Here is a 25,031-nt window from a genome sequence, read left to right as displayed (position 1 = left end):
TATCGTGTAGCAGAGGAGGTGCTTGGTGAAGGTGCAGGGAGAGACACACAGCTCTGGGACATTTTTTCAGGACAGGAGCAATGATGTCATTTGATGGACAGCTAGCATAAGTGACAGACCCACCTTGCTCTAGTATGTGAATAAGGTTACACACAGACACACAGACACACACACACACACACACACACACACACACACTGTATATGGTGTCCAAGTTTGTTAGTGACAAATTAGCACAGAGGAAGTCAGAGAATGGTGAAATAATCAAATGAGGCAAACAACAAATATTTGTTTGGTGAGGTTCTTACTTCATGCTAGTAGTTTAATTGGTGACATTCTTTTGCGAAGTTTACAATTCCAATTAAAAGCGAAAGGTTCCAGTTCGGTTGGCTGAAGATGTTTTGTTAAAGCTTATTATTGTCTTCTAAGTTGAACCCATGCAGTCAGAAATAAGCATCACTGAGTTCAGTTATGTTTATTCCTACGGAATGATGCAAAAGACTGCAGTTGTGCCACAAACAATAGGAAAAAGTGTTGTTTGGCCATCAGGCTAGTTAGAAAGAGTCATGTGGCTATATGGGGGCTGCCATGAATTGAGCTCCTTCACTTCAAGGTCATCACTACATCACTGTAAGAGACACTGGATGTGAACAAGGTGGTGGTGTGGGGGAGACAGATTGGGCTAAGTGAAGACCAGGATCCATGTATTATGTCTACCTGTTGGCAGGAACTGGAACTCACTATGAAGTAGGAACTTTCCCTCTCTTCTAGTGAGCTGTTCGTCATTAGTCAGGTTTATGATTTTGCTGTGTTTCCTCCATAATTCTCTTCTCTGAGATTATTATATGAAAGGCTACTTATAAAGAAAGCCATTTATCACATTTCCGGTTCTGAAGGAACGGCACAAACAGAATGCCTAAGACGCTTCCTGGAATTCTGGAAATGAGGTTGCACTTTGCTCAAAACAGCCTTGCATTGTGAGTGGAGTGTAAGGACTTCTCTGATACTACTTTTGGCCACAATCCACCCAGACTTTGGCACAAGCCCCTTTAACACGAGTGGAAAGAGTGGGGTCCTCAGCAAAATAACTACTAATTATAAGGGTGGGAGAAGGTTCAGCCACAACTGAATTCTATACTGTCAGGCTTGGGTTACATTCTTGCATTTGAGGACACATTCCAAAAACTGTGTTTTTACCCTTGTGTGGAATGAGATGGAGGTGGGGGTGGAAAGAGGAGGGTGCATCAGACAAGAGTCATATCGTATGGAACCAGCCAGATAACTTTAATTCAGTCCCCAAAGGAAATGGCTGGAATTGTTACTAAATTCTGCTTCAGGTGCTATTTGAGACAGTTATATTTATTTATTTATTTATTTATTTATTTATTTATTTATTTATTTATTTATCTATCTATCTATCTATCTATCTATCTATCTATCTATCCATTCCATTCCATTCCATTCCATTCCATTCCATTCCATTCCATTCCACTACCTTGCTTTTCATTCAGAGTTGTTTTTAGTGGTTTACATGGTCCCCATTTATTATCACAACAATTCTGTGAGGTAGGCTTGGGCTTTGAAATAGTTACTCAGTAAGCTTTGTAGCTGATACTGAGCTGCCACTTTTCTGTTTGGGTGGCTGTAGCCACTAGACAGTAGCAGATGCTAAAATCCACAGACATTAGTACCAAGAGGCATCTGTGCAGGGAAAACCTGCGTATTTTCTTCCCCCGTTGTTTGCCCCGTGTCAAATTTTAGATTGTAAGCTCCTTGGGGCTTACAATCCTGTGAAACATCATGTGCTATATAAATAATAATGCCAGTTTTCTTACTGATTCTCTTTGCCATTATTGTTTCCTAACAGATCCCCAATATTATTGAGACTATGCCTGGTCCCTCTTCCATCTCTTGCTTTTCCATGTACTTTATATTATTTCTAGAGAGGGGCAGAACGCTTACATTCAATGTTGTGTATAATATTTTGCGCAGCAATTGGCAAGGGGTTTAGGTTGGAATAATATAATTCTTGTAGCTTTGCACAATTTTCCTTTCCTCTCTTAGGAGCACCTTTCTGACAGGTTTCGCAGCACTCTCACATGGCCTGGTAACTGGCAGAAGGGCACTTTTCTTCATGAAAAGGAACAAACAACACCTAGGGAGTTTACCACCTTATGCCTTCCGATAGAACAGAAATATTACCTTTGGCATAATAGGAGCTGAATCTAAGGTCTTTGACAGCCTTGAGCAACAGCATCAAACAATTTAGGACAGGAAGTGAAAGACGATGTACTCAGCTGAAACTGTTGGGGGATGTAGGCAGACAGACTGTAATTATCGAAGAGAGATACTAATTTGTAATAATAACTAAGAGACACATTGCAGATTACAGAAATTTGCAAATTAGCAAGTTAAGTAGTAACAGAAAACCATACACAGTGTAGTACAAAATGCACTTTGTTCCTTTATTTTGACAAGAATCATTCAGATTAATTGTCATTAAAATAAACAAGTGTGACCCATTAGCTGAGCTACCAAGTGGTCCATATGGCAGAGACGGGTGGCCCACTGTACTCATGCTGTCCTTCCCCAACTTGTCTCTTCCTTCAGTGTTTGTCTTCCAAATCTAGACTCCAGGCACCTCTCTCTCTCTCCCTCTCTCCCCCCGCAGCCAACTTAACTTCACATGTGTCTTGACTATTTTGAGTACTGTGCAAAGAAAAGAGAAGCATATCTGTGTTGTTGTTTTTGGTTCTTAACAAACTAGCACACAAGTTGCAGCATGTATATGGACTTTGATTTTTGAGAAACGTGAGGAACAAATCACAGAAGGATTTTTTCCTCATCATCTGCTCCCCTCTTCAGCCCCTGGAGAATTTATTTGGTGTGTCAGTCAACATTCCTGAAGAAGGAATTGCCCCAAACTGGGTAGGCACCTTGAGCAAGCAGAAAGCAGCTCACATAAAGCAATTCTGGCCAATTTAGGATGGTCCATCTCCTGCTGAGCTCTGTAACTCACATTGTGCTCCTTAGGAGGGCTTTCCAACTTTTCAGAGTGGCTCTACAGGGGCCTGCAAAGGGAGTAAAGGATGTGAAAGTCTTCTGCAAGTTTGCTTCCATCAAGCCACTTTCAGAAGTTATTTCTCTATGCATTCCGTAGAGGAATAACTTCGGAAGGGATCTTCACAGTTCTCAGAATTCAAGCCTTTGTGTTGTGTTCAACTAACATTTGTTCAAGGTAGACCCATTAATTTCAGTGGGCCTACTCTAGAGCATTTATTTTAGTAACTTCATTATCTGTTCTTTACCCATCTTCTCATGAAAGTTAATAGTTGCAGACTTCCACCCCTGTGCTCTCCCCCCACATAGTCATTTCACCCTTATTGGACATCTTCAAGGGGCTACTGTGGGCTTAGGTGGGGGGGGAGTTTGTTTAATTAGAAATAAGGATTATAGGTAATTAAATTACCCATGGATGTTCCTGCTTTTTGAGGTGAGAATGGTTTGTTTGGAACACAGTTTAACATCTGTTGGGAATTGGTGAGGGGTAAGCAATTTAAAGGGTGTAAAGAGATGGACTAAGCTGCTGGTCCTCTTTGGAGAATCATGTGGAGTGTGACCCTAAGCATATTTGCTGAGAACTAATTCCTCAGAAATTCAGTGGGGACTTTTTCTCTGATGAATATGCTGAGCAATGCATCTTAAGAAAAACAATGTTTCTTCTTAACATCTATTTTAATGACTTTTGGAATACTACGGTACATTTTGTATTTAGTAGAAAATATACAAAAGTGATATGTTGTCTGTGATAACATAATTGTTAAGACTGCATAGAAGGGACAAATAAGTCATCAGCATCTGCAGTTCATGCGTTACCACACTCTGTCTTTCTGAAACTGAAGCTACAGATGTTTAGGGTTTGAAAAGTGAAGGTTGGAGTGGTCTGACCGGTGACAAATTGATTGCTCTGAATATTCTCATTGACTGCTATAATCCTAGCCAGTTGGTGTAGCATTAGTTACATTGCACTGTTCCTTTCCTGCCATTAGAGTAGCAGCCAAAATAAATAAAATGTAATAGTCATAAAAGAAAGAATCCAGGGTGTGAAAGGAAAAGAGAATAAATGGTTTTGGCTGGTATTTGACTCTTGATTACTAACAAAAGATACAATGTAGGAAACTAATGGCAGTTTTATGCAAACTAGGTGCTTTGTTAAACCTCTTGCAGGTCCTTTCAGTGCTTTGCCAGAAAATAGCTGTGGTTAGCAATGTCTAGCAACCTGGAGCCTCTATAAAACAGTCATTGTTAGATTTTGTTGGCTGTGTTTGGATGTAGAGGGAATGTGGGGAGAAGGAGACTAGTCACATCCTGTCTCAGTGGATACATGGTGGCAACCAGTCCTTTTGCTTATGTTTAAAACACTATGTACACCAATGGTGCATCATTATCATCCAGCCATTGGGTCGTTCCATATCACATGATGCAACTTTTTTACCTCATGTCATTCAGTTTTCTTAATATTTTGCACGCTTGTTGAGTGATCAAAGCTAAGTTTAAATCTATCATGCAATAGCAAGCTATCACTCGGCTTTGGAACACGTTTTTAGTTTTGATGTATCTCATTCCGAACTGAGCTTTCAATGTTTTTGTGTAGTCTGGCAAGGCCAAAATGGTCAACTTTTTGAAATTTCAAACCCCCATCATTCACAAACGAGATGAGATAAATAATTAAAATTTTATATTTAAACTTAGTTTTGATCATTCAACAAGTGTACAAATTAAGAAAATTGGATGACACGAGGTAAAAAAAGTTGGATCACTTGATATGAAATGCCCCCATTGTTTAGTACAAACAGCTATAGCCGAGGCATAGATTTGGTGTGTAACCAACCCACCCCCCTTAAAAGAATATGATCTACAGCAGAATGCGAGTAGTCATCACAACTCTTCATTCTATACGGCTTTGCCCCTTAACCTTCAGCTCAGCTGTGAAAACTGTTTATCCCTGGATAAGGAGGTGCCTGAACAGTCTCTCATCATGAAAGTGATTCTGGGCTAATCAAACACAAAGGCATTAGATCACATTTTATGACCTGCATATTGAGGGCACATGTAGCCAAAATAGTATTCAGGTGAAGGAAGGCTAATGGATGGGTCTGTTTTTAGAAACCTGGAAGAAATGCTTTTACCCAATAGCCAAGATTGTTATCTTGCTGTATAAATACTGAGGCTACATGCTGCTAAATCTAGCCCATTTCCCCCTTGTTAGAGCAATCTGGGACATGTTTTCTGACACCCACAAGTTCCATCTGAGCTGCTTTCTGCCGTCTGTTTCAATTATCTCATGGCAAGGCTACACAGACGAGAGGGAGAGCAGGTCTTAGACAAAATCTATTATATTTTATTTAGGATATTTGATAGATCACTCTGCAGTCCCAAAAGGGACTCTGAGAGTGGTTCACAAGGGAGCCTTAAAATGCAAGAAAGTAAAACAATAAATAAGGATTTAAAGTAATACAAGCAGCAGCATTTACAAAATGAGAAGAGAGATTAAGAATAATCACAGCTGAAAAAAGCCCCAGCTAATTAAAATGTCTTCACCTGGTACTGAAAAGGCATCAGGCACAGCTCCAGGCAAGTTGGGGTGCCACAACTAGAGCGACCCTCTTCCCCATCATCACAAGGTTGTTCCAATTGAAAATGCCTAGAGAGAATAACAGAAAAGATACAACCCCAAACATTATTGTGGAGTAACAACCCCACTGGAATTCTTCCCTTCCCACATTTTTTAACAAGATGTAGCTGGTTCTTAAATATCCTGCTATGAAAAAAATTAAGAATGCAATAATGCATTAAAATGAGGTATGTGAAAAGTTAGTAAACCATTTTAGAGCCCACCACCACCACCATCAATGCCTTGTTTTAAACAACATTGTTGCAATGATCCATTGGTCCAGTGAGTTATGGGGCTATTGATACAGTGGCTTAGCCTTACTCTAGTAAAAGAGGAGGAAAGAGCATTTTTGCAAATTTCCCTTTCTTCCTGATATCTTCCCCCATGCTCCCTTTCACCTATTTTGTAGGGTCCCCCTCCAGTGGGAGCTGCATGGGGTTGGATGAACCAGCAAAAAAAATAAAAATAAAAATAAAAATTGTCTCCTTCTATCTACTAAATGAAACACCCTTCTGTGAGCTCAAGGGCACCAACTGAATCCACCCATCACTGGGGGTTCTTTTTTGTACACATCTCAAGACAGGTATTTTGTGTCCTTCTACTATCTGAAGGAACTGGGAGAGCAAGAGACCTGTGTGTGTTTTGAATTAGAGGTTAAAGGACTTCAATAAAGATTAGATGGACCGCTATCTCCCAAGGAAATTGCATCAAAGTGGTTGCTCCAGCTTGCTCCTGTTAATTTCCTCCCCTTGGCTGTGAGGAGATGTCTCATATCCTGATGCAACAGACAGGGGATAAGAGGCACTTTCCATTATCTCAATCACTGCGCTGTTTATGAGACACTTAATATGTTTCTTTATGAAGTAATGTGACTGTGGGGTGATGGATTCCATGTGGGTGAAGGAATGGGGGGTGCTAGAAAAAGCAGTTCTGAGGGCTTTTACAGTCACAAGGGGAGGGCTGTAGAAAACAAATTGCATTTTTGGTGTGTGTGTTCCGCTCCTACTTTTCTGTTAGATAGCATCCTTTTGTGTTCTTATTTTGTGTTAAGTACAACATCTTGAAACATGACGTTCTTTTGATTTTAAAGAATAAAATGCAAACATTTTATTTGCATTGATTTCACATTTTTCTTATGTATTTAGAATTATTTTTGTTCACATCTTTTAAAGTTATATATTTGTACTGTGGGATGATTGTATTTCTATAACTTAATCCTGCTAATAAATTCCCACTGCCCAAATGTATCTTAAAAGTAAACATCCCCTTGATTTCATCTCTTTTTATTGTAGCTGCTGGTGGTGGCGGCGGCGGCGGGGAAATGAAGTGCTTAAGAGTTTATTTGGGGTGGCCAAAGATTGACAGGATTCAATGCCCCTCTTATCCTGAAATTACCACCACCACCACCACCACCACCACACAACTATGCTAGCTGTGGATCTAGCAGGGCATGGAAAGCACCAGTAGCTCCACCATGGAATATTGCCCAATACCACAACTATAAGATTATTCTGACCTTATAAATTTTACAAATTTAATCATCAAAATCTTCAGGTTATCAAATAATAGCCCATCACATATAAACTATGGCTCTTATTCCATGTGACATAATCCCTCCTCCATTGCTAACAGTCCTAATTCCCCTTGCACCTATGCATGGTCCATATTTGCTATGGTTCATCCTCAGAATTCTCCATCTTCACATGTGCTGACCAAAGAGGAAAACAGTTTGTGGCTATACTTTTTCAATGGACAGCTGGGGTTCTCATGCGGATCCCACCAAGGTCCCTATCCCTATGCTTCCTTATTAGGTACAGTAAATCCATACAACAAAGCACCCGCTTTTCTAAGGAGGGATTGATTTGTGCAGGGCTAGCAATGAATTCCCCAGGGAATTCAGTGTTAATGTGTCACAATTCCAAGATTCTACTCCAGGGGTCAGCAAGGTTTATCTTGCCTGGGCTGGATCGGTCCCACAGAGATCCCTCCATGGGCCGGATTGCGCCTGCGATTTTTGGCATCTGTGTCTGCGCAGATGCGATTTCCGGCGCTGCAGAAGTCCCGATGCCGCACTGCGCCGGTTTAGCGCAGCACGCAAGTGGGCAACTCAGTTCAGGGGTAGCTCGTGGGCTGGTCAAATTACCTCCACGGGCTGCATCCGGCCCATGGGCCTTAGGTTGCTGACCCCTGTTCTACTCCTTTAATGTCAGCCTGCCATAATTTCCTGGCTCTCTGTATATGCTCTTTCTCCACTCTTGGGCTGTTCAGGACAAAATTAAAATGAAGAAAAAGAAGCATGCTGGCAAAACACAATGACTTAAAACACAACTATGCACTGGGAAACCTCTGGTTCAGGTATCTAGTATGGACACACAGGGTGGTCTTAGGGAAGATATTGCATCAGTGACTCATCTCCCATCTCCCTCTCCCAGGCACATTATAGGGCAAGGATAATCCTATATTACAGTTGAATAAAGGACTCCTGCCCAGGTTCTCAAATTTTGCACGGTGCACCATATTGTTTTTGGGCAGGGAGAGGTGAATCCCTTGGCTTTAGGACCAATCCTCCATACCTAGCTATCAGCACCCAGCCCAAGGGTAGTCAGTGTTGTGCCACCCCTGAGTGTTGTTGGACTCCAATGCCCATCAGCCCTATCCAGCACAGTCAGTGGCTAAGGATGATGGAATTGTAATGAATCAGCTTCTGGAGGTCACTAGTTGAAGAGTGGGAATGAGGGAGAACTCAGTGGCAACTTGGAGATGAAGTAGCTTAGTTTGGGTCTGTGCCTTGGTTGCAATACATGAAACAAACAAAGCCCCTGGAGAAAATGGGATTTTAAATAGGAAAATAGCCAGTGGGAAGCAGGAGAGATGCTTTCCCTCCAGCCATTCCTTTGCTCAAAATTCTCCAAAGTCTGCTTTTCATGTTTGTTGTTGTTAACATTTTATCAATGAGCTTTTTGTTTCATTCAAATAGACCATTCCATGGGGACCCCTTCTCTCCTTCATTGCTGCTTACCCACAATTTTAGTTGTCATTAAGTCCAATCTTAAATAGTAAACAGAAAACAATATAACACATACATAGTGCATGTGTCTTGCATCTGATTTTACCATGACTTTAATCAATATAATGATAAAATCAGATGCAGGAAACATGATACCTTCGTTAGCTGACCTACCCCTCTCCCCAACGTTCAGGCAGTATTAGATACTACAAAGGGGAAATGAAAGGACAAAAAAGATTTTTTTAAAAAAAAAGAATCGATGGATGAATCTATTAAATTGTGGATTACTAAATAATCTATATCATGACCACCTAATGCCTTCATATAGTCACATGAGAAATATTACTCTAATGACCTGGAGGGCACCATATGTTACTCCAGAAACTAATCCCATATGTCTTTGAATTTAACCATGATCTCCAATCTTGCAAGGCCTAATCACTTTGAGGATCTCTGCTGTAGCCTCTTTGCTGCCCATTTCTTGTGGTGAAATATAGATTGCTTTTCTTTTTCCCCCCATAGAAAACCTAGACTATGCTACATACAGTTTCTAGTTTGTTTTCCTGTCTTCCCTACCTTCCCATCCCCAGAGTCCTTGCCTACTTAGAGCAGCTCCTTCACCTTCCTCTGAACCAGACCCTCCATTAGTATAGGTAAATATTATTCTCCCCAGCTGATAATGTTCACATGTGTGAGTGTCTATGATGAGTCTGAGACATAATGACTTGCGCACGACCACTCAGTGTTATCATGCATTGCTAACCCCTGCCCTGGAATGGGGGCTGCCCCTACTTAGTCTTGTCCCCCCCCCTTATTCTTGGCTCCATGGGTACTACTGGAGCTGGGCAACTGAATGGAGGTGAGGGGAAGAGGGGGAGCACTTCCAACAATGAATCATTCCCACACATTCTATAGATCCTTCTGCATAGTATTGGACTACATGCACACAGTTGCACATATGGGATTCCATGTGCCCACCCATGAAGTGGAAGATGGGTGGCATTGGGTTTGGGGGTACCCAGAATACAAATTAAGTTTAGATGGGATACATAGGGGCAGTGGTGGGACGAAAAAAGGTATGAAAAATACTTAATTGTTGAGATAATGTTCTGTAAAGTCCTCTAAGCAACTGTCAGGAGCAAACCAGCAGTAAATCACACTATGCAAGTTGGAGAGGACTCTTTATTAAAAACATGTTATGCACAGGAGTGTCAGGTGTAATGAACACAGCAATTCATCTCCATTAGGTCTTGCCCCCATGAAGCAGTTGCTAAGACTGAAGGTTCTTGGCTTCCCACAACTGCGCAAGTCCCCTCCTCACCAGGTGTTTCCCCAAGCAGAGGCTGATTCTGTGCATCACCAATCACTCCTTCACTCTTTCATGCCTCTTCTGGTTCTGGGAGACAAGCAGGGAGGGGAGCTTGTCGCAGCAAGAGGGGAAGACACCTGTGACTCTTCACCAGCCTGACTCATCTCTGCTTCTTGGCCCCTTCTGACTCTTGATTCTGGACTTCTCTTTACCACATACTCTCCCAGTTCACTAAGCCCTGTTAACTCGTTCATCTTCCAACATCTCCTCTTCCCAGACTTCTTCCTCTTCTCCATGTGACCACTCATTGTTGTTCCACCTCCACTCACCAGGCTCTGAGCCTTCTTCCCTTGGTTCCATCCACCATCCATCTGTGTCCAGCCAGTCCATGAGAGCAACCAGTTGCATATTTCTCATTGACCATGGTTTCGGTGTGTACTGCTGCTGTATTTGCAACCATTTCTATGATTTGTTGTTCATCCAATAACTGAGAGGTCAAAAGTGTGTTAAAAAAAAAGCTGAAGCCACCAGACATAATTTCTTCCTCTGTGACCTAAGGGCTGTCTTAATTAGTATTACTTTTTGTTGCCACTCTCAAACCATTGGTCGCCTTGGAGTTCCACTGGCAAGGATTTGAAGAACAACCTATTGATAATAACTGGTTTTCCTTTTCCTCTTTCTCAGTTGCATTCTGTTAAAAGCACCAAGTTCATTGTTAAAGCAAACAGGAACTCCCCCTTCAGTTTGCATAATGCTTCAGTGAGTTTCTTTCTCTGTTCTTCTTACTAGCTCAACGTGATCCCCCTTATTTTCTCTCCTACTGAGCTACACATGTAGTTAAAAATATAACCCTGGCATCTATCCTGGAGCACCCTTAATCCATTTTTCATTCACATAGTAACTGATTCATGGAAGACTAGAACTAACTCACCTTTGGGCTGTACATCTTCTGTGTATGTTGGAGCAATGAACAGGCTGTCAGTCCACTGATGTTTTGCATACAGGATCACAAGTCACGGAGAGCCAGTTGATTAATGAATCATCACACCAGCAAGGATAAAAACATTATTATTGCTCTAGTTGGAGAGGGCTTCCTATTTATGAATTAATTGCTAGCTTCTGGTTGAATAAGCTCTGAGGTGATGGCCTAGAAACACATTAGCGCTGGGTATAGTTTGAGGGAGATAATCAAAAGACCCTTCAGATTGTTGTTGTTGTGAGTGTGCAGGCATTGTAAATGAAGTATGAACAAGTATTAAAAAGCAATCTCAAGTGAGTTCTTCGAAAAGCTGAAAGCTGAATTTGAGCAGATTCCTCCAGACAGTCTCTTGCTTCCTTTCTCTCCCCTCCCCACCACCCCACTCCTGAGTCTGTACCTACTTGTCATGACAAGGGGATGGGAAATCTCGTAATCTTAGTTGCTGTCACACGGCTTGGATATTTTGCTTGAAAAGGCATATTACCATTCAGTGATTATGCAAATCAGACACCCACAGCCAATCGGAGTGGAGAGAATTGTGTAAGTGAGAGTAAGCGGTATGATTTTCTGTCCTTAATGGTGCATCATCCATCATTATGATTAGATGAGACAATTCCATGTCAAGCTAATGCTTCTTAACTTTGTTTTTGCTTTATAAATTTATTTCAGCTTCTAAACTTCCCACCCTTATCCTCCTGCATCAACAACTAGCTATTATGCAAAGATTTCACACTGGACTCATGTCAACAGCCCATTTCAGCTCATCCGTCTCATTAAGACAAATATCCTGGCGGCCTCTGCTCACTCTGTATCATTGTACATTAGCATCTTAGTGTTAGATACAAACTTTTCTGAACATTAAATCCCAGCGGCTTTGTTAAATTTTTGCCTGCAAAAATCTTCTGTTGCAAAGCTGCCAATTAGACTGAAAAGAGCAATGGTATTTATAGTGTGGTCAAGGACTGGTCTGAGAATATCAGTTGATATGCCAGGCTACTAGAATTGTGATGGCTGATAACACTTTGCAGAACTGACCAAATGCCATAGGATGAAACTCTGATGCAATGTGCTATTTAAATATATATTTCCATGTATTACATATCCTCTTGTTCTGATGGTTTAGGGATGGTAGCAACAATCATGCATAGGTATGGCAGCCTGAATTCAAGACATTTAATAGTGTGATCCTATGCATGTCTTTTCAGAAATAAGCCCTGTGGCTTATTCTCAGGTAAATGTGTATAGTTTTGCAGCCTAAAATTTAAAGAAAGATGTAACAAAGAGACATAGATTGCTTTTAATTTTTGTCATTTTTTATTCCCCCCCCCCCGATTTGTCTCATGTAAGACATCAGAACAGGAATAATGAATCATGATTTAGATTTCCTCCCTTGAAGAACAATTCTTTAAACTCTTATTCATTGGGTCTCTTTTAAAACAAGATATGTAGTTTGCAGAATACTTCAGTAATAAAAATGAATGGGAGTTGTGCTGAAGCAATACTTAAAGAATTATACTTTGTACCAATAAGCTGATCATATAACTCGTTTCAATTTTATAAGTTTTGAAGAATTCTAAGAAGGCCATCCCTGCCCAAATTATTTTCAATGGCACATTACAATGGTACTTAGGTAGTTGAATGGCTTGGCTCCTGAACAAATCGGCTCCCGAACGGCGTTTCAGTTTGCAAACGTTTTTTTCAGAAGCTGAATATCCAACGCGGCTTCTGTGGCTTCCGCTTGAGTGCAGGAGCTTCCTGCAGCCAATTGGAAGCCGCGCCTTGGTTTCTGAATGGTTTCAGGAGTCGAAGGACTCCCGGAATGGATTAAGTTTGAGAGCCAAGGTACCACTGTATTACAGAAAGAGGCCCTTTAACATTAAAGAGAATCAGAGTCACTCCACAGTAGACAGCAGACTTATATGTGGCTTTTTATCCATCTCTCTTCTGTGTGGGGAAGTTGCCTGCAGTGCCCTAAATCCCAAGTAGGCAGGGGTAGTTTGCCATCTTGTGCTGCCATGGGGCAATTCAGACCACTGGTGAATTGCAGCAGGGCTGTACTCACTTGCACAGCCATCTTACATTGCCACATATTCCAAAGAGCTGTGCAGTTTGGTAGCCTTTATCTTTAAAGGAACCCCACAAACTCTGCAAAAAATAAATAAATCATTCATCCTTAGATATGGCTTTCTAGACCTTGGCTTTTGTTTAATGTATATATATATATTTACACCCTACCCAATAGCAAAAGTTCTCAGGGTGTTTGTCGGTGAAACCAGGACCCTTCTGTACAAGGATGTTAAATTCTTTGTTTCTATTGATGATGTTCATGTCATATTTTGGAAAATGTCTTGGGAACTGCAGCAAAATTAGATTAATTCAGTTCCTGTCTGATGCATGTATTTTGATGAGAATTTGACATCTTCTTGTTTCTTTCTCTGCCCTTGTTTATTCCAGCTTGCACAGCAGGGATGTTCAAAGCAAACCAGGGTACCGGGATCTGCACACAGTGCCCCTCCAACAGCCGCTCCACGTCAGAGGCTGCCCATATCTGCACTTGTCGCAATGGTTACTACCGTGCTGACTTTGATCCATCAGAGGTTCCTTGTACCGGTAAGTAACAACATTTTCTACTGAAAACACATAGGCCTCAAAACTCACATTGATAATGTGTTCTATGAAGGTGGCTCATAGTGATTTAGAGTGAGTATTCGGAGTTGCATCGGTGCATCATGATACCTCAGTGGATCCATTGCCTCTCTTGCTCTGTGGGCCTGGTGGACAATGTTCTGAAATTGTCTTGAAATGATACAACACTATCCCTTATGGCATGGAAATGTCTCAGCACTGTTAATCCTCAGTCTTCAGATCAGCACATGAGCTAGGTACTCTTTATAGCACATACAAAGGCAAGCCTCATTCAGAACAATCATTTTTCAACATATAATAATAATAATAATAATAATAATAATAATAATAATAATCAGCAAAGTGAACGTACTGAGGCAAAACAGAACAAAAAACAAAAACAAAACAAAAACACACCAGATAAAACATTCACTGTAACTATCATTAACCCAAAGGAAAGGATGTGAAAACACAACCCTTAAGACAAATTATCCTACTCATAATTTAGGGCACAGATGGAAGACATTAACTCTTAATGCTGATGACAGCCAGAGATACATTTGTATGGCAGGGGAGGAGTTGGAGACTTCGAGTCCTCTGCCTGACCACCACTAATGTGTGACACAAAACGGACCCTGGGACAGATTTATTTCCATATGTGGTTGTATTTTCACATGAATGCATCAGCAGCTGGGATATGGATACAATATAGTAGCTACAATAGTACAAAATGCAGCTCTGCTTGAATTCCAAGTTAAGAAGAATGAGGTCGTGACAGTATACCTTCAGTATGCACATGCCAGGATCCTTGCCAGAGATATGGGGTGAAGTAATAGGATACAGGAAATGCATTATTCTGTGTTGGATTATGTGGGTTCAGTGTGGGGGAAGGAGCTGATCTGTGGAAGATCCTGCATTGGGAGAAAGGTTGGACTCTGTGATCTTCAGCCCCTTTCAGCCGTATAATTCTGTGGGGAGAAGGGAAGGTAAATAAGTAATTTGTGGGTTTTGTACAAAAACAGATTGGTTTGAGAGAAATAGGGCTACCCTGTGTGGCTCCAAGGAAAGAAGATGGCTTTTATCCTTCTAACTTCCAGTGCAACTTGCCTGTATAGGAGGCCTGTGTTAGCATACTGCTTTCTGCAGTTATTCTTCTGTAGGTAACTATGTATGCATGCTTGTGAGATGTCTAATGTGTGTCTGGAATAAGAGATTAATTTTCATATTGTGCCTGATTCCTGGTAGCAGCGAGTGTAGTAGTAAATAAATCTGTTTTTATTGCCTCTTGTTATATAGCTGATTTACAGTATGTCTCACCAGAGGAGTACTGTATAAAAAAGTCAATTTGTTGATTTTTATTTCTACTCGTTAAGACTTAATTTTAAAATGTTCTAATTTGAGGTGCCAGCTGTTCTATTTCCAAGTTGTTACATGTCATGGGAGTAAATAAATTTCATATTGTATATCTGTGGGTGCTGCTCTTCCCTGGTGTAACAGAAACATGCCTCTGCCTTTCCCGCACATTTCCTGCTAAGTTGAGCTTTAATGCATACTGTATTTATGATTGGTGGTACAATGTGAACAATTGCCATTTTAACTGTTGCACATTTCACAAGACAGTTACTAAGAAGCAGTATTTCAGTAGAAGTTATTTTACACACTGTGTTAATGCTGACCTCAAACCAGCCAGGGATCTGCTGCTCTCTCTTGCCAAAAGAGGACAAAGCTTTGTTGTAGGTTGTCTCTTCAATGTGGTTCCACCTTACTTTGATGCTGTCTATAGAGCAGTTCAGTAGTGCTTCTTTGACAGAATCAGAGAAGCATTCACAAAGTTCAGGTAAGACTGTTCTGGCAGGGTTGATTAAAGGCCACACTTTCTCCTTTTTCACTATAGGTCCTCTTTGGCTGGAGAAGGAGATCTTGCTCACCACCAGCCAAGGATCCATACCACAGTTGGCACTGTAGTCGCTCCCTGTGCAACAAAGACAGTTGAGTGCCAATCACCTGGTGACAAACTACTGGTAGTCCCTCTGCTGCCAATGGCCTTTGATGTCTCCAGGACACTTACCATTTTGCCTTAGCAGAGAAGAACATGTTCAAGAACATGTCCAGGCTATGGTCTGAACATAGCTCAAGCAGCCTTTATCCGTCTTTGTTCATGCTGCCAATACCAAAGTGACCTATGCAGTTGTCTTATGTGTGATGATCACCCCCAACTCTGGCATTGAAATAGAATCATAGAATCATAGAGTTGGAAGAGACCACAAGGGCCATCCAGTCCAACCCCCTGCCAAGCAGGAAACACCATCAAAGCATTCCTGACAGATGGCTGTCAAGCCTCCGCTTAAAGACCTCCAAAGAAGGAGACTCCCCCGCACTCCTTGGCAGCAAATTCCACTGTCAAACAGCTCTTACTGTCAGGAAGTTCTTCCTAATGTTTAGGTGGAATCTTCTTTCTTGTAGTTTAAATCCATTGCTCTGTGTCCGCTTCTCTGGAGCAGCAGAAAACAACCTTTCTCCCTCCTCTATATGACATCCTTTTATATATTTGAACATGGCTATCATATCACCCCTTACCCTTCTCTTCTCCAGGCTAAACATACCCAGCTCCCTAAGCCGTTCCTCATAAGGCATCATTTCCAGGCCTTTGACCATTTTGGTTGCCCTCCTCTGGACATGTTCCAGCTTGTCATATCCCAGCAGGAATAGGTGTTCATAGGCTGAGACCCTCGCGACAACCTGGTCTAGTTCCTCATAGAACTGGTCCTTGATCTGTATATTTGAGCACATAGACGGAGCGTAAGCGCTCAAGATGCTAACCTGACCGAAGGTGGTTAAGAGACAGAGAGAAAACAAACATTCTGAGTCCTCGGTTGGCAGTTCTGTTGCAGACAGGAGTGCCTCACTGTGAAACCTATGCCATGAATATGTGGTTCTTCTGGATGCACTTCTCGCCAATCAATGGTGTAGTTCTTCTGTTGGAGGCTGCATTCAAACTGAGTGTGGCCTCCTGTAAGTGACATTGTCAGTGTTGAGCGTTTTCAGCTCATGGTCAGTGATGACTGTCTTCCTGAGTTATTGACCTGAAACAGGCCAGTGGGCAAGCCAGGACACATGGTCCTGACATTCCAGCTTGCTAGGCACAATAGGGTTTGTTTCTTTCCTTTGTTGCTTGGAACAGTGATTCAGTATGCCTGTCGAGTGATACTCTGAGCTCCAAGCACCAATTGAAGCAGGTGGACAGCATTTTCTTGGCACGGGATAGTAGCCAACCAGTGAGAAACATCAATCTCTCCCGCTAAAGAAGGCAACCTGTAGTGCTTGTATCTTATGCTAGTCAGGTTGAGCTTATAACTTGTAAGTGCTGCCTTCTGTGTTGTTTTTGCTGTAATGGCAGCACCAAAGTGACTTCTTCAGGGTACAAGCTTGGAGAATCCTGGGCTGCCCAGATGACGACCCCCTCCCCCCCCCAAGGAAAGCAAAACAGTACATTTGGCACCAGCTTGGCTGAAGGAGTTGTTGGAAGGAGGCATACAAGGCACCAATTAACAGTCTTAGGGACTCCGTTCCAGATTTGTGTTGGGTTTACTGTTTGGCCTCTCCTGAAGATGTTCTGCAAGGCAGTGGATAGAGATTATTCCTCAGCGTTTACTACTGAAGCCTTTCTCACAAATGAGTATAGCCACAAAGCAGTGGAGGTTTAAGGTCAGAGTTTTCCTTCTCCTAGGTTAATGAGCCCCACCTGCCCCTTATTTCCCTCTACAGCGCATGCAGAAACTGCCTTCTTGACTCCTGGACCCACTTGGGGTCTCATCCATTTGATCCGCCAGAGTAATGCAAGTGATGCATTGATATCTTAAAAGTTGCAGGGTTTAAATGTGCCTGAAAGCTTCAGTTTGTGATCTGGGAACCATTTATGCTTATCTCAAGTGTGTGTGTGAGAGAAAAAGAGAGGGGGGGGGAGTGTTTGGAGTAGGCTTTGCTTACTGTGTAATGCTTTATGCCTGTGCTCAGATGCATTTTAAATGTAACTTCAAATGTTTCAGAGCTGAGACATGGGATTGAAAATAGATCCTGGGGCTGAGTCTTAACATGCTTCAAGGCCATGATTCCACCTGGGTTAAATATGGTAAAATGCTTCTCCAAAGGGTTCCAGCAGTACTGCGAGATGGCTGCCCTCTTCCTCCCTGGCTGTGCTTTAACTGTAGTGCTGACATATGCTGGACAGCATTCCACCAGTAAATCAAGAGTTGACAAAGAACAGGAGATTGGGGGTGGGGTGGGGATGATGACAGTCTGCTGCAAGATCCCTCTGGTAAAATCAGATGTATTTGTTACTTTTTCTGTGGTTCCAGGCATGACTGCCGCAGACAAGATAGATAGTGTCAAGAACTCCACTATAAATTACCTTCCCTGCCCAGGGCTTTATAATTCCAGTAGTGAAATTTGCTTTGGGTTGTATTGATATGTAATGGTTCCTTTTTGGTAGATAGTTTAAAGGGTTTAAGGGAGATGGGTTTAGAAAGCATAGTGATTAAGCCCCCTCTGCCTTTCCTCCATTTACCAGGCATGAGTCCAATCCTGTGGACATTTCCCCATCTGCCTCATTTTTAACCGCCAACCCCAAGGGATGGGCAAATACCTCAGGCGGGGGGTGGGGGTGGGAGAGACAAACTTACAGACTTAAGGCCAAAGTGAAGGCTGAAGGCAAGTAAAGAGATTCAGAAGCAGATGATGGGGGAGACTTTTATCTGAGACTCATGTGAGACTCAATGAAAAAGGGGAAATGTATTCCCAATATATATGTAATATATTTATATGTATAGGTACTATTTTTTAAAACTGGCTTAAATTTAAATAGATCTCAATGTAAAGGGGGGGGGTGATTGTTACCAGATGATCTATACTTAAGATCATCTGGAGAAATTCTATCCTTGGTACCTCACCTCATCTTAGGCTGATTACCCCCCCCCCCAAACAGGCATTGTCTGCTATTGCTCTTTTCTATGTAATGCCTTTCCCTTTGTCGTATGTGAAGCAGCAGCCATCAGTTACTTCATCCATATTTTATAGCTCAGGATGGAAAACCTCTGACCTGAAGGTGAAACTTAGCTTGCCAGGCCACCCCATTGAGGTCACCAGGGGATACCATGTCCACCCACCCTGCACCTGATGTCATATATGATGTCAGCTGTGTACAGCCGGTAAGAGCGAAGCTGCAAAGAAACAATCTAAAGCTGGACTCCTGATCCTTCCTTTCCTGGTGCAAGGCACGCCCCAAACCTCCAATCAGCTGGTAGGTGGTAGGAACACCCCTTGCTCAAGTAGGGTGCTGATCTTTGAAACTGTCCCACAGAGCTCCTTTCCGGCTCCAACATAGGAGACTTGGAAAGCACTTTGTGATCTTCCCTACTCTTCTCTTTCATACCTTTGAGGTCATGGTGTGAAGGAGAAATGCAGGGAGGATTGAAAAGCCATTTCTCACACTTCCCCATTCCACATCGCATGGCGGGGTTTTGACAGTTGTCTGGGAAAACCCACCCGTCCATTGTGTCATGTGATAATGATGTCATGTGGGTTGCCCCACCCCTTGTCAAAGTTGACCCATCGAGTGGTGCACCAAAAGGTTCTCTATCTCTGGTATAGACATATCATTTTACTCAGGCTTGTCTGATCCACAAGTTCAGTCCCTTCTTTCACCAGCAGACGTCCAGTTCCAGCTCCACAGGATTCCCAGTTGGAGCCTGGCTGTACCTTACAATAGCATGAGCAGATTCCCTGTGAAAGATACATGGTTTGACTGCTTTTTATTAGGTGGGAAATCTCAGCTTACTGACCATTATCAGAGGTACAATATATCTACCCTCGGATTTTATACCCCAGGTTAAGTTAAGGAAAGCAATGGAGCTATAACGTCTATTGCTCAAAACGTCTGCCACTAACCCCTCAAACAAGCTTATAAAAGGTTCTGCTCTGTGATTGATGGCATCACTTTTAATAACTCCGTCTCAGATCGAATCTCTGAAACCAGGCAACAGAGGCGAGTGTTATGTACCATCAAGCTTTCAAGATGCAACTTGTAATGTTGCAGCAGAAAGCGATATGGCCCAGCCAGATTCCCCTCCCCGCAGCTATTAACTAACCTGGCTATGATGTCACAAAGGCCTGGAGACAAGTAGAGTTGATATTGGGGTGGGGGAACTTAAAAGCAATTGAGGCAGAATAAAATTTTATTTACTTACAATATTTATTAGTACAAGGCCAATGTATGCACCCTAAATGGTTTTGATGAGTTGGGTGATTGGGGCAAAAGGGGATTAAGAGCAAGTCATTATTAATCTGTGGGAAGGCAAAGTCTGCACACACACACACACACAGTGGGGAGCTCAATTTTGAGAGGTGGCAGAGGGTTTCAAGTTTCTTTCTATCCATTGCCTACAGAATTGGGGCAAATTTGTGGTGCAAATGGAGCCTGACAGATTTTGGGCCACTGGGAGATGGGACTGGCCGTAACACTTCCCTGGGCCTTCGTCCTAGTCAGCCTTCATCATCATCATTGATGTTAAGTCTCACCTCAGATGGACAAGGCGGTGTATAGAGGAGTGCTTTGGCAGGTGATCTCAAATAATGGATAAGCTGTTAAAGGTTTTAGCAGCACCTTGAATTGGACTCAGAATTGGACAGCTAACCAGTGTAGATCTTTTATAAGTGGCAAGACAAGATGTGCCAGTGAGAATTGCAGCACCCTATTCTATCATGTATCATAGACGTTACTACAAAGTGTGGCTTACTGAAGCAGCAATTTTAGGAAAGAAGCAGTAGAATTGCATTAAGGTTGAGAGGGAAGAATTGGAGATGGCAAGAAAAATGATGGAAGAAATAGAGAGCTTGGCTATATTTTGACAGAGCCTTAATATTTGTTTATGTATTGATGAAATGTGAACTCCTTGACCTAGGATAAAACAATTAGGATGAAACTAGAATGGCCTTGCATTTTGTGTGTATCCCTATATATTGATGACCCACACATGGGAACAGTTTGAAGTACACCATCACTTTAGTACATCACATTCAGCACATCACATTTCCACTGTGTACACAGCAAAGTCTTTGCTGCTAGATGGCTCATGACAAATACTTTAACTGTGCTGACGGGAAAAAATTAAATGAAATGGAATTTTCGTTAAAGGATAGCATTTTTCTAGCAATTTTAACAAAATGCTTTCATCTGCAGTAACCATAGTAACAGATCAGAGAAGCTCTCTCTCAAAGTGCCTCTCTGAATGTAATTATGAAGAAAAGGAGGGAGGGAGAGAGAGAGAGAGAGAAGGGAAGCCTATAGTTTGGAATGGGGACAGCAGCTGAAAACTCCTCAAGGGCTTGAGCAGAGGTAGGTTGTCACAGATTCAGCAGAACTTCCCTGGATTCATTTTCTGCTAAGTGGGGTGCTGAAATGCCAGCCTCTTAATGGTAACCCCTGATCAGTGTACTTCACCACCACCATCCTGTCAGCACAGCACAGCAGTTCCAAGTGCTAGTCCCAAAAGTAATGTAGAGGAACGCTTGGTAGATGGCTGGGGCCAGTTTGCAAACCACTTTGCTAGTAAAGTCACTTGCAGGATCTATGGCTTTGGCTGAGATATCTGTTTGGACTATTTGGATAGATGAATTTCAGCTTGTTCAACCTGAGGATTAGTAAAAGATGCTTAGAGGATTGAAGCTAACTAAATCCATATTTGTTCTTTTGCACCTGTTGGCAACCTTCAATATGATTGACTGTAGTGTCTTTTGAGGACATCTGGCTGGTATGGGGTTGGGAGACATGTTGCAGTGGCTCTGTATGGTTGGACTTTCCAAGAAGGTGGTCCATGTTATTTAATAACTACAAAACATTCATTGGAGAGGTCACCTGGGATTTTGTGTTCAGCTGTGATCAATATGTTGATGACACCCAACTCTTATCTTTCTTTTTCAACTGATGCTAAGGAGGCTATAGAGATCCTCAAGCATTGTTTGGGTACAGTGATGGATGTACCATATTCTGATTAGCTTGGACTCTGTGAGTTTGCACTTGCCATTTTCAATACAGATGTGTATTTCTCGTGTTGTTGTTGTTGTTCAGTCGTGTCCGACTCTTTGTGACCCCATGGACCAGAGCCCGCCAGACACCCCTATCCTCCACTGTCTCCTACAAAAAAATATTTTTCTCACCTGATAGTGGGTCAGCTTCACTTTCACCAAGTGTGGCTCTTATAAGTTGCAGTCCCAACTTCCACTTAGCAGCAGACATCTCTCACAATGTCTGCAGTTCCACAGGCATGCAGGAGCAAAACAGAAAGAGTCTTCAAAGGTGTAGAGAAGAAAATCTCGATTGCTTTCTGGGAAAAAAAAACTGAATCAGATTTGCTCTTGGAGAAAAGTGCAACACTCAAAATGCATTGGATAATAATTTGTTTTCTGTGCATCTCTGAAGTCCCCTCCCCTTTTGTTGTTGTTAAGTAGGGCCTCAATCCTACTGTGTCAATCTTACAAGATAATTTTTATTATCAGCTCCATCCTCCCTAACCATTTCCACCCTGCCAGTGATTTCTTTAGGAAATCATTCAGCCACTACTATTCCATAAATTAGTTTTTGATTGCACAGATTAATGCAAAGCCCCATTTTTATTTTGTGCATGCATTGCACTTGTTGTGCAGTGAATCATGAGGTCTGCAGTTTCTCATTTGTGCAAACAAGTCATTCACGTGAACATCTTTTCACTCAGAGTGATAATATACAGCACAAGTGAACTGAGAAGGGTGTATCCAAAGCTACCATTCTCCTCACACCACAAACTTCCACTCACACAACAGCTTTCCCTCTCCTCTCCTCTGCAGCTACCCATGGACCCTGCCAAATTGACCCAGAGAGTAGGGGACCCTCCAGAACAGATTTTTTGGGGACACACAAAGAGAGGAGAAGGTGAAGTCCAACTGGATGGATCAAAAGCATTCACACAGAAGCAAATGCCACATTGGCAGGAAAAAGTGATATCACAGGATTTTGTACAATTTCTGGGAGGTGATTCGGCCCAAGTGAATTAAAATATTATAGGAATATTGGTGGTGTTGAGCTTTGAGTTTGAAAATAAATATGGATGTTGCAATAATGTGTAATGCTCATAGATGTAATAATGACAACCATGAAACTTCCTTGTCCTGGGCTTGCCCAAAGCGTGAATTGTTAGAACTCTAATATTAAGTTCCAGTTTTTGTTATGAGAATTTTGGTGGCAAATCTGCCCAAGTCTGAATTCAGTTCTCTGGTTTAGAAAATAGTAGCACTGATCAGACTGAATAATTATAGTGTTTGTTTAATAGAGCTTGGCCCATTATGCTGTTTGCTTTGCCTGCAGCATGGCCACAGTGTTGACTCATTTTATTTGTCATTCCTTACAGCCCAGAGTTTTCTCTGTGGCACAACTGCTTGATCAGCATTCCCCTGTTATATATGTGTGTCTTTGATTACTCTTTCCACACTGTATTTGTTCTTATTGAATCTCCATTAATTGATTCCAGCCCCATTTCCTCAACGTATAAAAACAGAGTTGCACTTAATTCCCCCGCCCCTGCAAAGTCACCATTCTCCTTCTCAGAATGGTGCTGCTTGCAGTTTTGATATACGTACTCTGAACTGTGGCAGCCAAGTTGCTAATAAATAATAACTGCATAAAGAGCAGACACAGAAGGAGACCCTTGTAGGACCCCACTAAATACCCATCCTTTCAGCCTGACATATTGAACCATTAATAACTGCTCTTTGCTTCTGACATTTTCTGCTAGTCTATCTGTTTTTGTATCATGTGTGCTTTTCTGAGCCCTAACTATATGTTTCAAGGGATTCTTAAAATAAAATAAAATACTATGTCACCTCTGCTCTCCCACCCCCCAAATGTGAGTGCTCAATAGCGTGTGGTTGTGTGTAGATTTCCAGATGTATAAACTTGTAGCTTGAATTCTCATTGCAACTTACTGGTACCATCAACTCAGCTTCAATGAGGATGGGTTGATGTTGCAATGGAAGTAGACCAGATTTTTTCAGGTCACAAAATGTCAGGACCAAGATTTGGAAATGGGGGTGGAAGGAAGCAGTGCTTGGAAGTGTCAGAAATTAAAGGCTGCCTTGTATTACTCTGCTAGATGGTTGGCGTGGGCAAAGAGCGGACATTATACCAGCCGAGGCCCTGTTGTGAATTGTCTGCCCCAAATCTTTTATTACCTGTCTCTGATTTGCTCTTCATAGTCTTATAGCACCTTTTCCCACATTGAAATGAGGAGCAGTGCATGGCAAATAAGGAACAAACAACCAGAGACACCTTATTTGCAGGGATACAATATGTGTTTCTGGTTTGTGTTGTCTGAGTGGAGCACTAGGCATTTATAAAGACTATAGAAGGAGACGTGGGTTTCACCCAGTCACCGACCAGCAGCCATTCCACAGCTCCATCTTTCTTTATCCTTTTGTCCCACTCTTACCAATTGATCCAATAACAGATCTTGTTGCTATTAGCCTTCTCACATTTTGGAGCATGCCACTGTTCATCTTTTGGTATAGCCTCAGTTCCAGTATGTGACTGGGAGCAGAGTTGGGGAAGGAGACAACTCTTGAACTCTAAGTACACACCATCCTTTCTCTCTTTAGAAAGGGTATTGTGACTATTTTCTACCCAGTTTCTTGAATATTTGCTTCCAGAGTAACTTATGTGGCTCCTGAGCCTCATCCTGGCCAGCCCTGTGTGTATATATAAAGCAGGATTTATATGGGTGAAGTCAGCAGTATTTGGGGACTCAAGAGATCTGAGCTGGAAGCTGGTTGTCAGATGGACCATTAAAACAAATCAAGGCCCTCATAGAGCTGAGAGGGCTGTGCTGTGTGACTTGATAGCCTCTGGCAACTATGGCCAAGTCCAACAGCCCATAAACCTTTAGTGAACTGGTGGGACTCATAATACTAAGGAGGGAAAGTGTGACAGCTTTAAAATAGAGCCACATGTAATATTCCTTTTACAGAGCAGGACAGCTGAGTGCTATAATTTGGTAGAAATACTGTGGAAGGGACAAAAGGCCATCTAGCTTAATATAGACTAAAGCATAACATAAGCAGAGAAGAGAAGATGAAGGTGTCTGAAGAGCAAACAAGAATTAACCAAGGGACACAACTTTCCCACTACTCTGTCTACTCCACATGTTAGCCTAACCAAGCATGCAGAAACTTCCAAATGTGTTAGTCTGGTATCTGAGCCAAGCGACACTACAAGAGGGATCATTACTAAGTAATCTGACTGAAGGGATATTGTTCTACATTTAAAGTACCGGTAATCAAAAACAAAAAGTACTAAAGTGATTACCAAGTTCATGCCATGTTGTGGGGGAGATGTTCAAGATCATTAGGAGTGGGG

At 42.0% G+C, this 25,031-nt stretch overlaps 1 protein-coding gene across 6 annotated transcripts in view; it reads left to right on the top strand.

Moving 5' to 3' along the window:
- The window catches only part of EPHB1 (EPH receptor B1), a 334,021-nt gene that overhangs the window by 230,236 nt on the left and 78,754 nt on the right, over window positions 1–25,031 (top strand). For all 6 annotated transcript variants that reach the window (XM_033150122.1, XM_033150121.1, XM_033150120.1 and 3 more), the window contains exon 4: window positions 13,424–13,579. In XM_033150122.1, coding sequence (XP_033006013.1) covers window positions 13,424–13,579 — 156 coding nt within the window. The remainder of the gene's footprint in view (window positions 1–13,423; window positions 13,580–25,031) is intronic.

This window comes from Lacerta agilis, chromosome 5 (genome assembly GCF_009819535.1).
Source record: "Lacerta agilis isolate rLacAgi1 chromosome 5, rLacAgi1.pri, whole genome shotgun sequence".
NCBI classification, from domain to species: domain Eukaryota; kingdom Metazoa; phylum Chordata; class Lepidosauria; order Squamata; family Lacertidae; genus Lacerta; species Lacerta agilis.
Note: the sequence above shows the minus strand (reverse complement) of the source record. Positions and strands in the feature narration are given on the sequence as shown.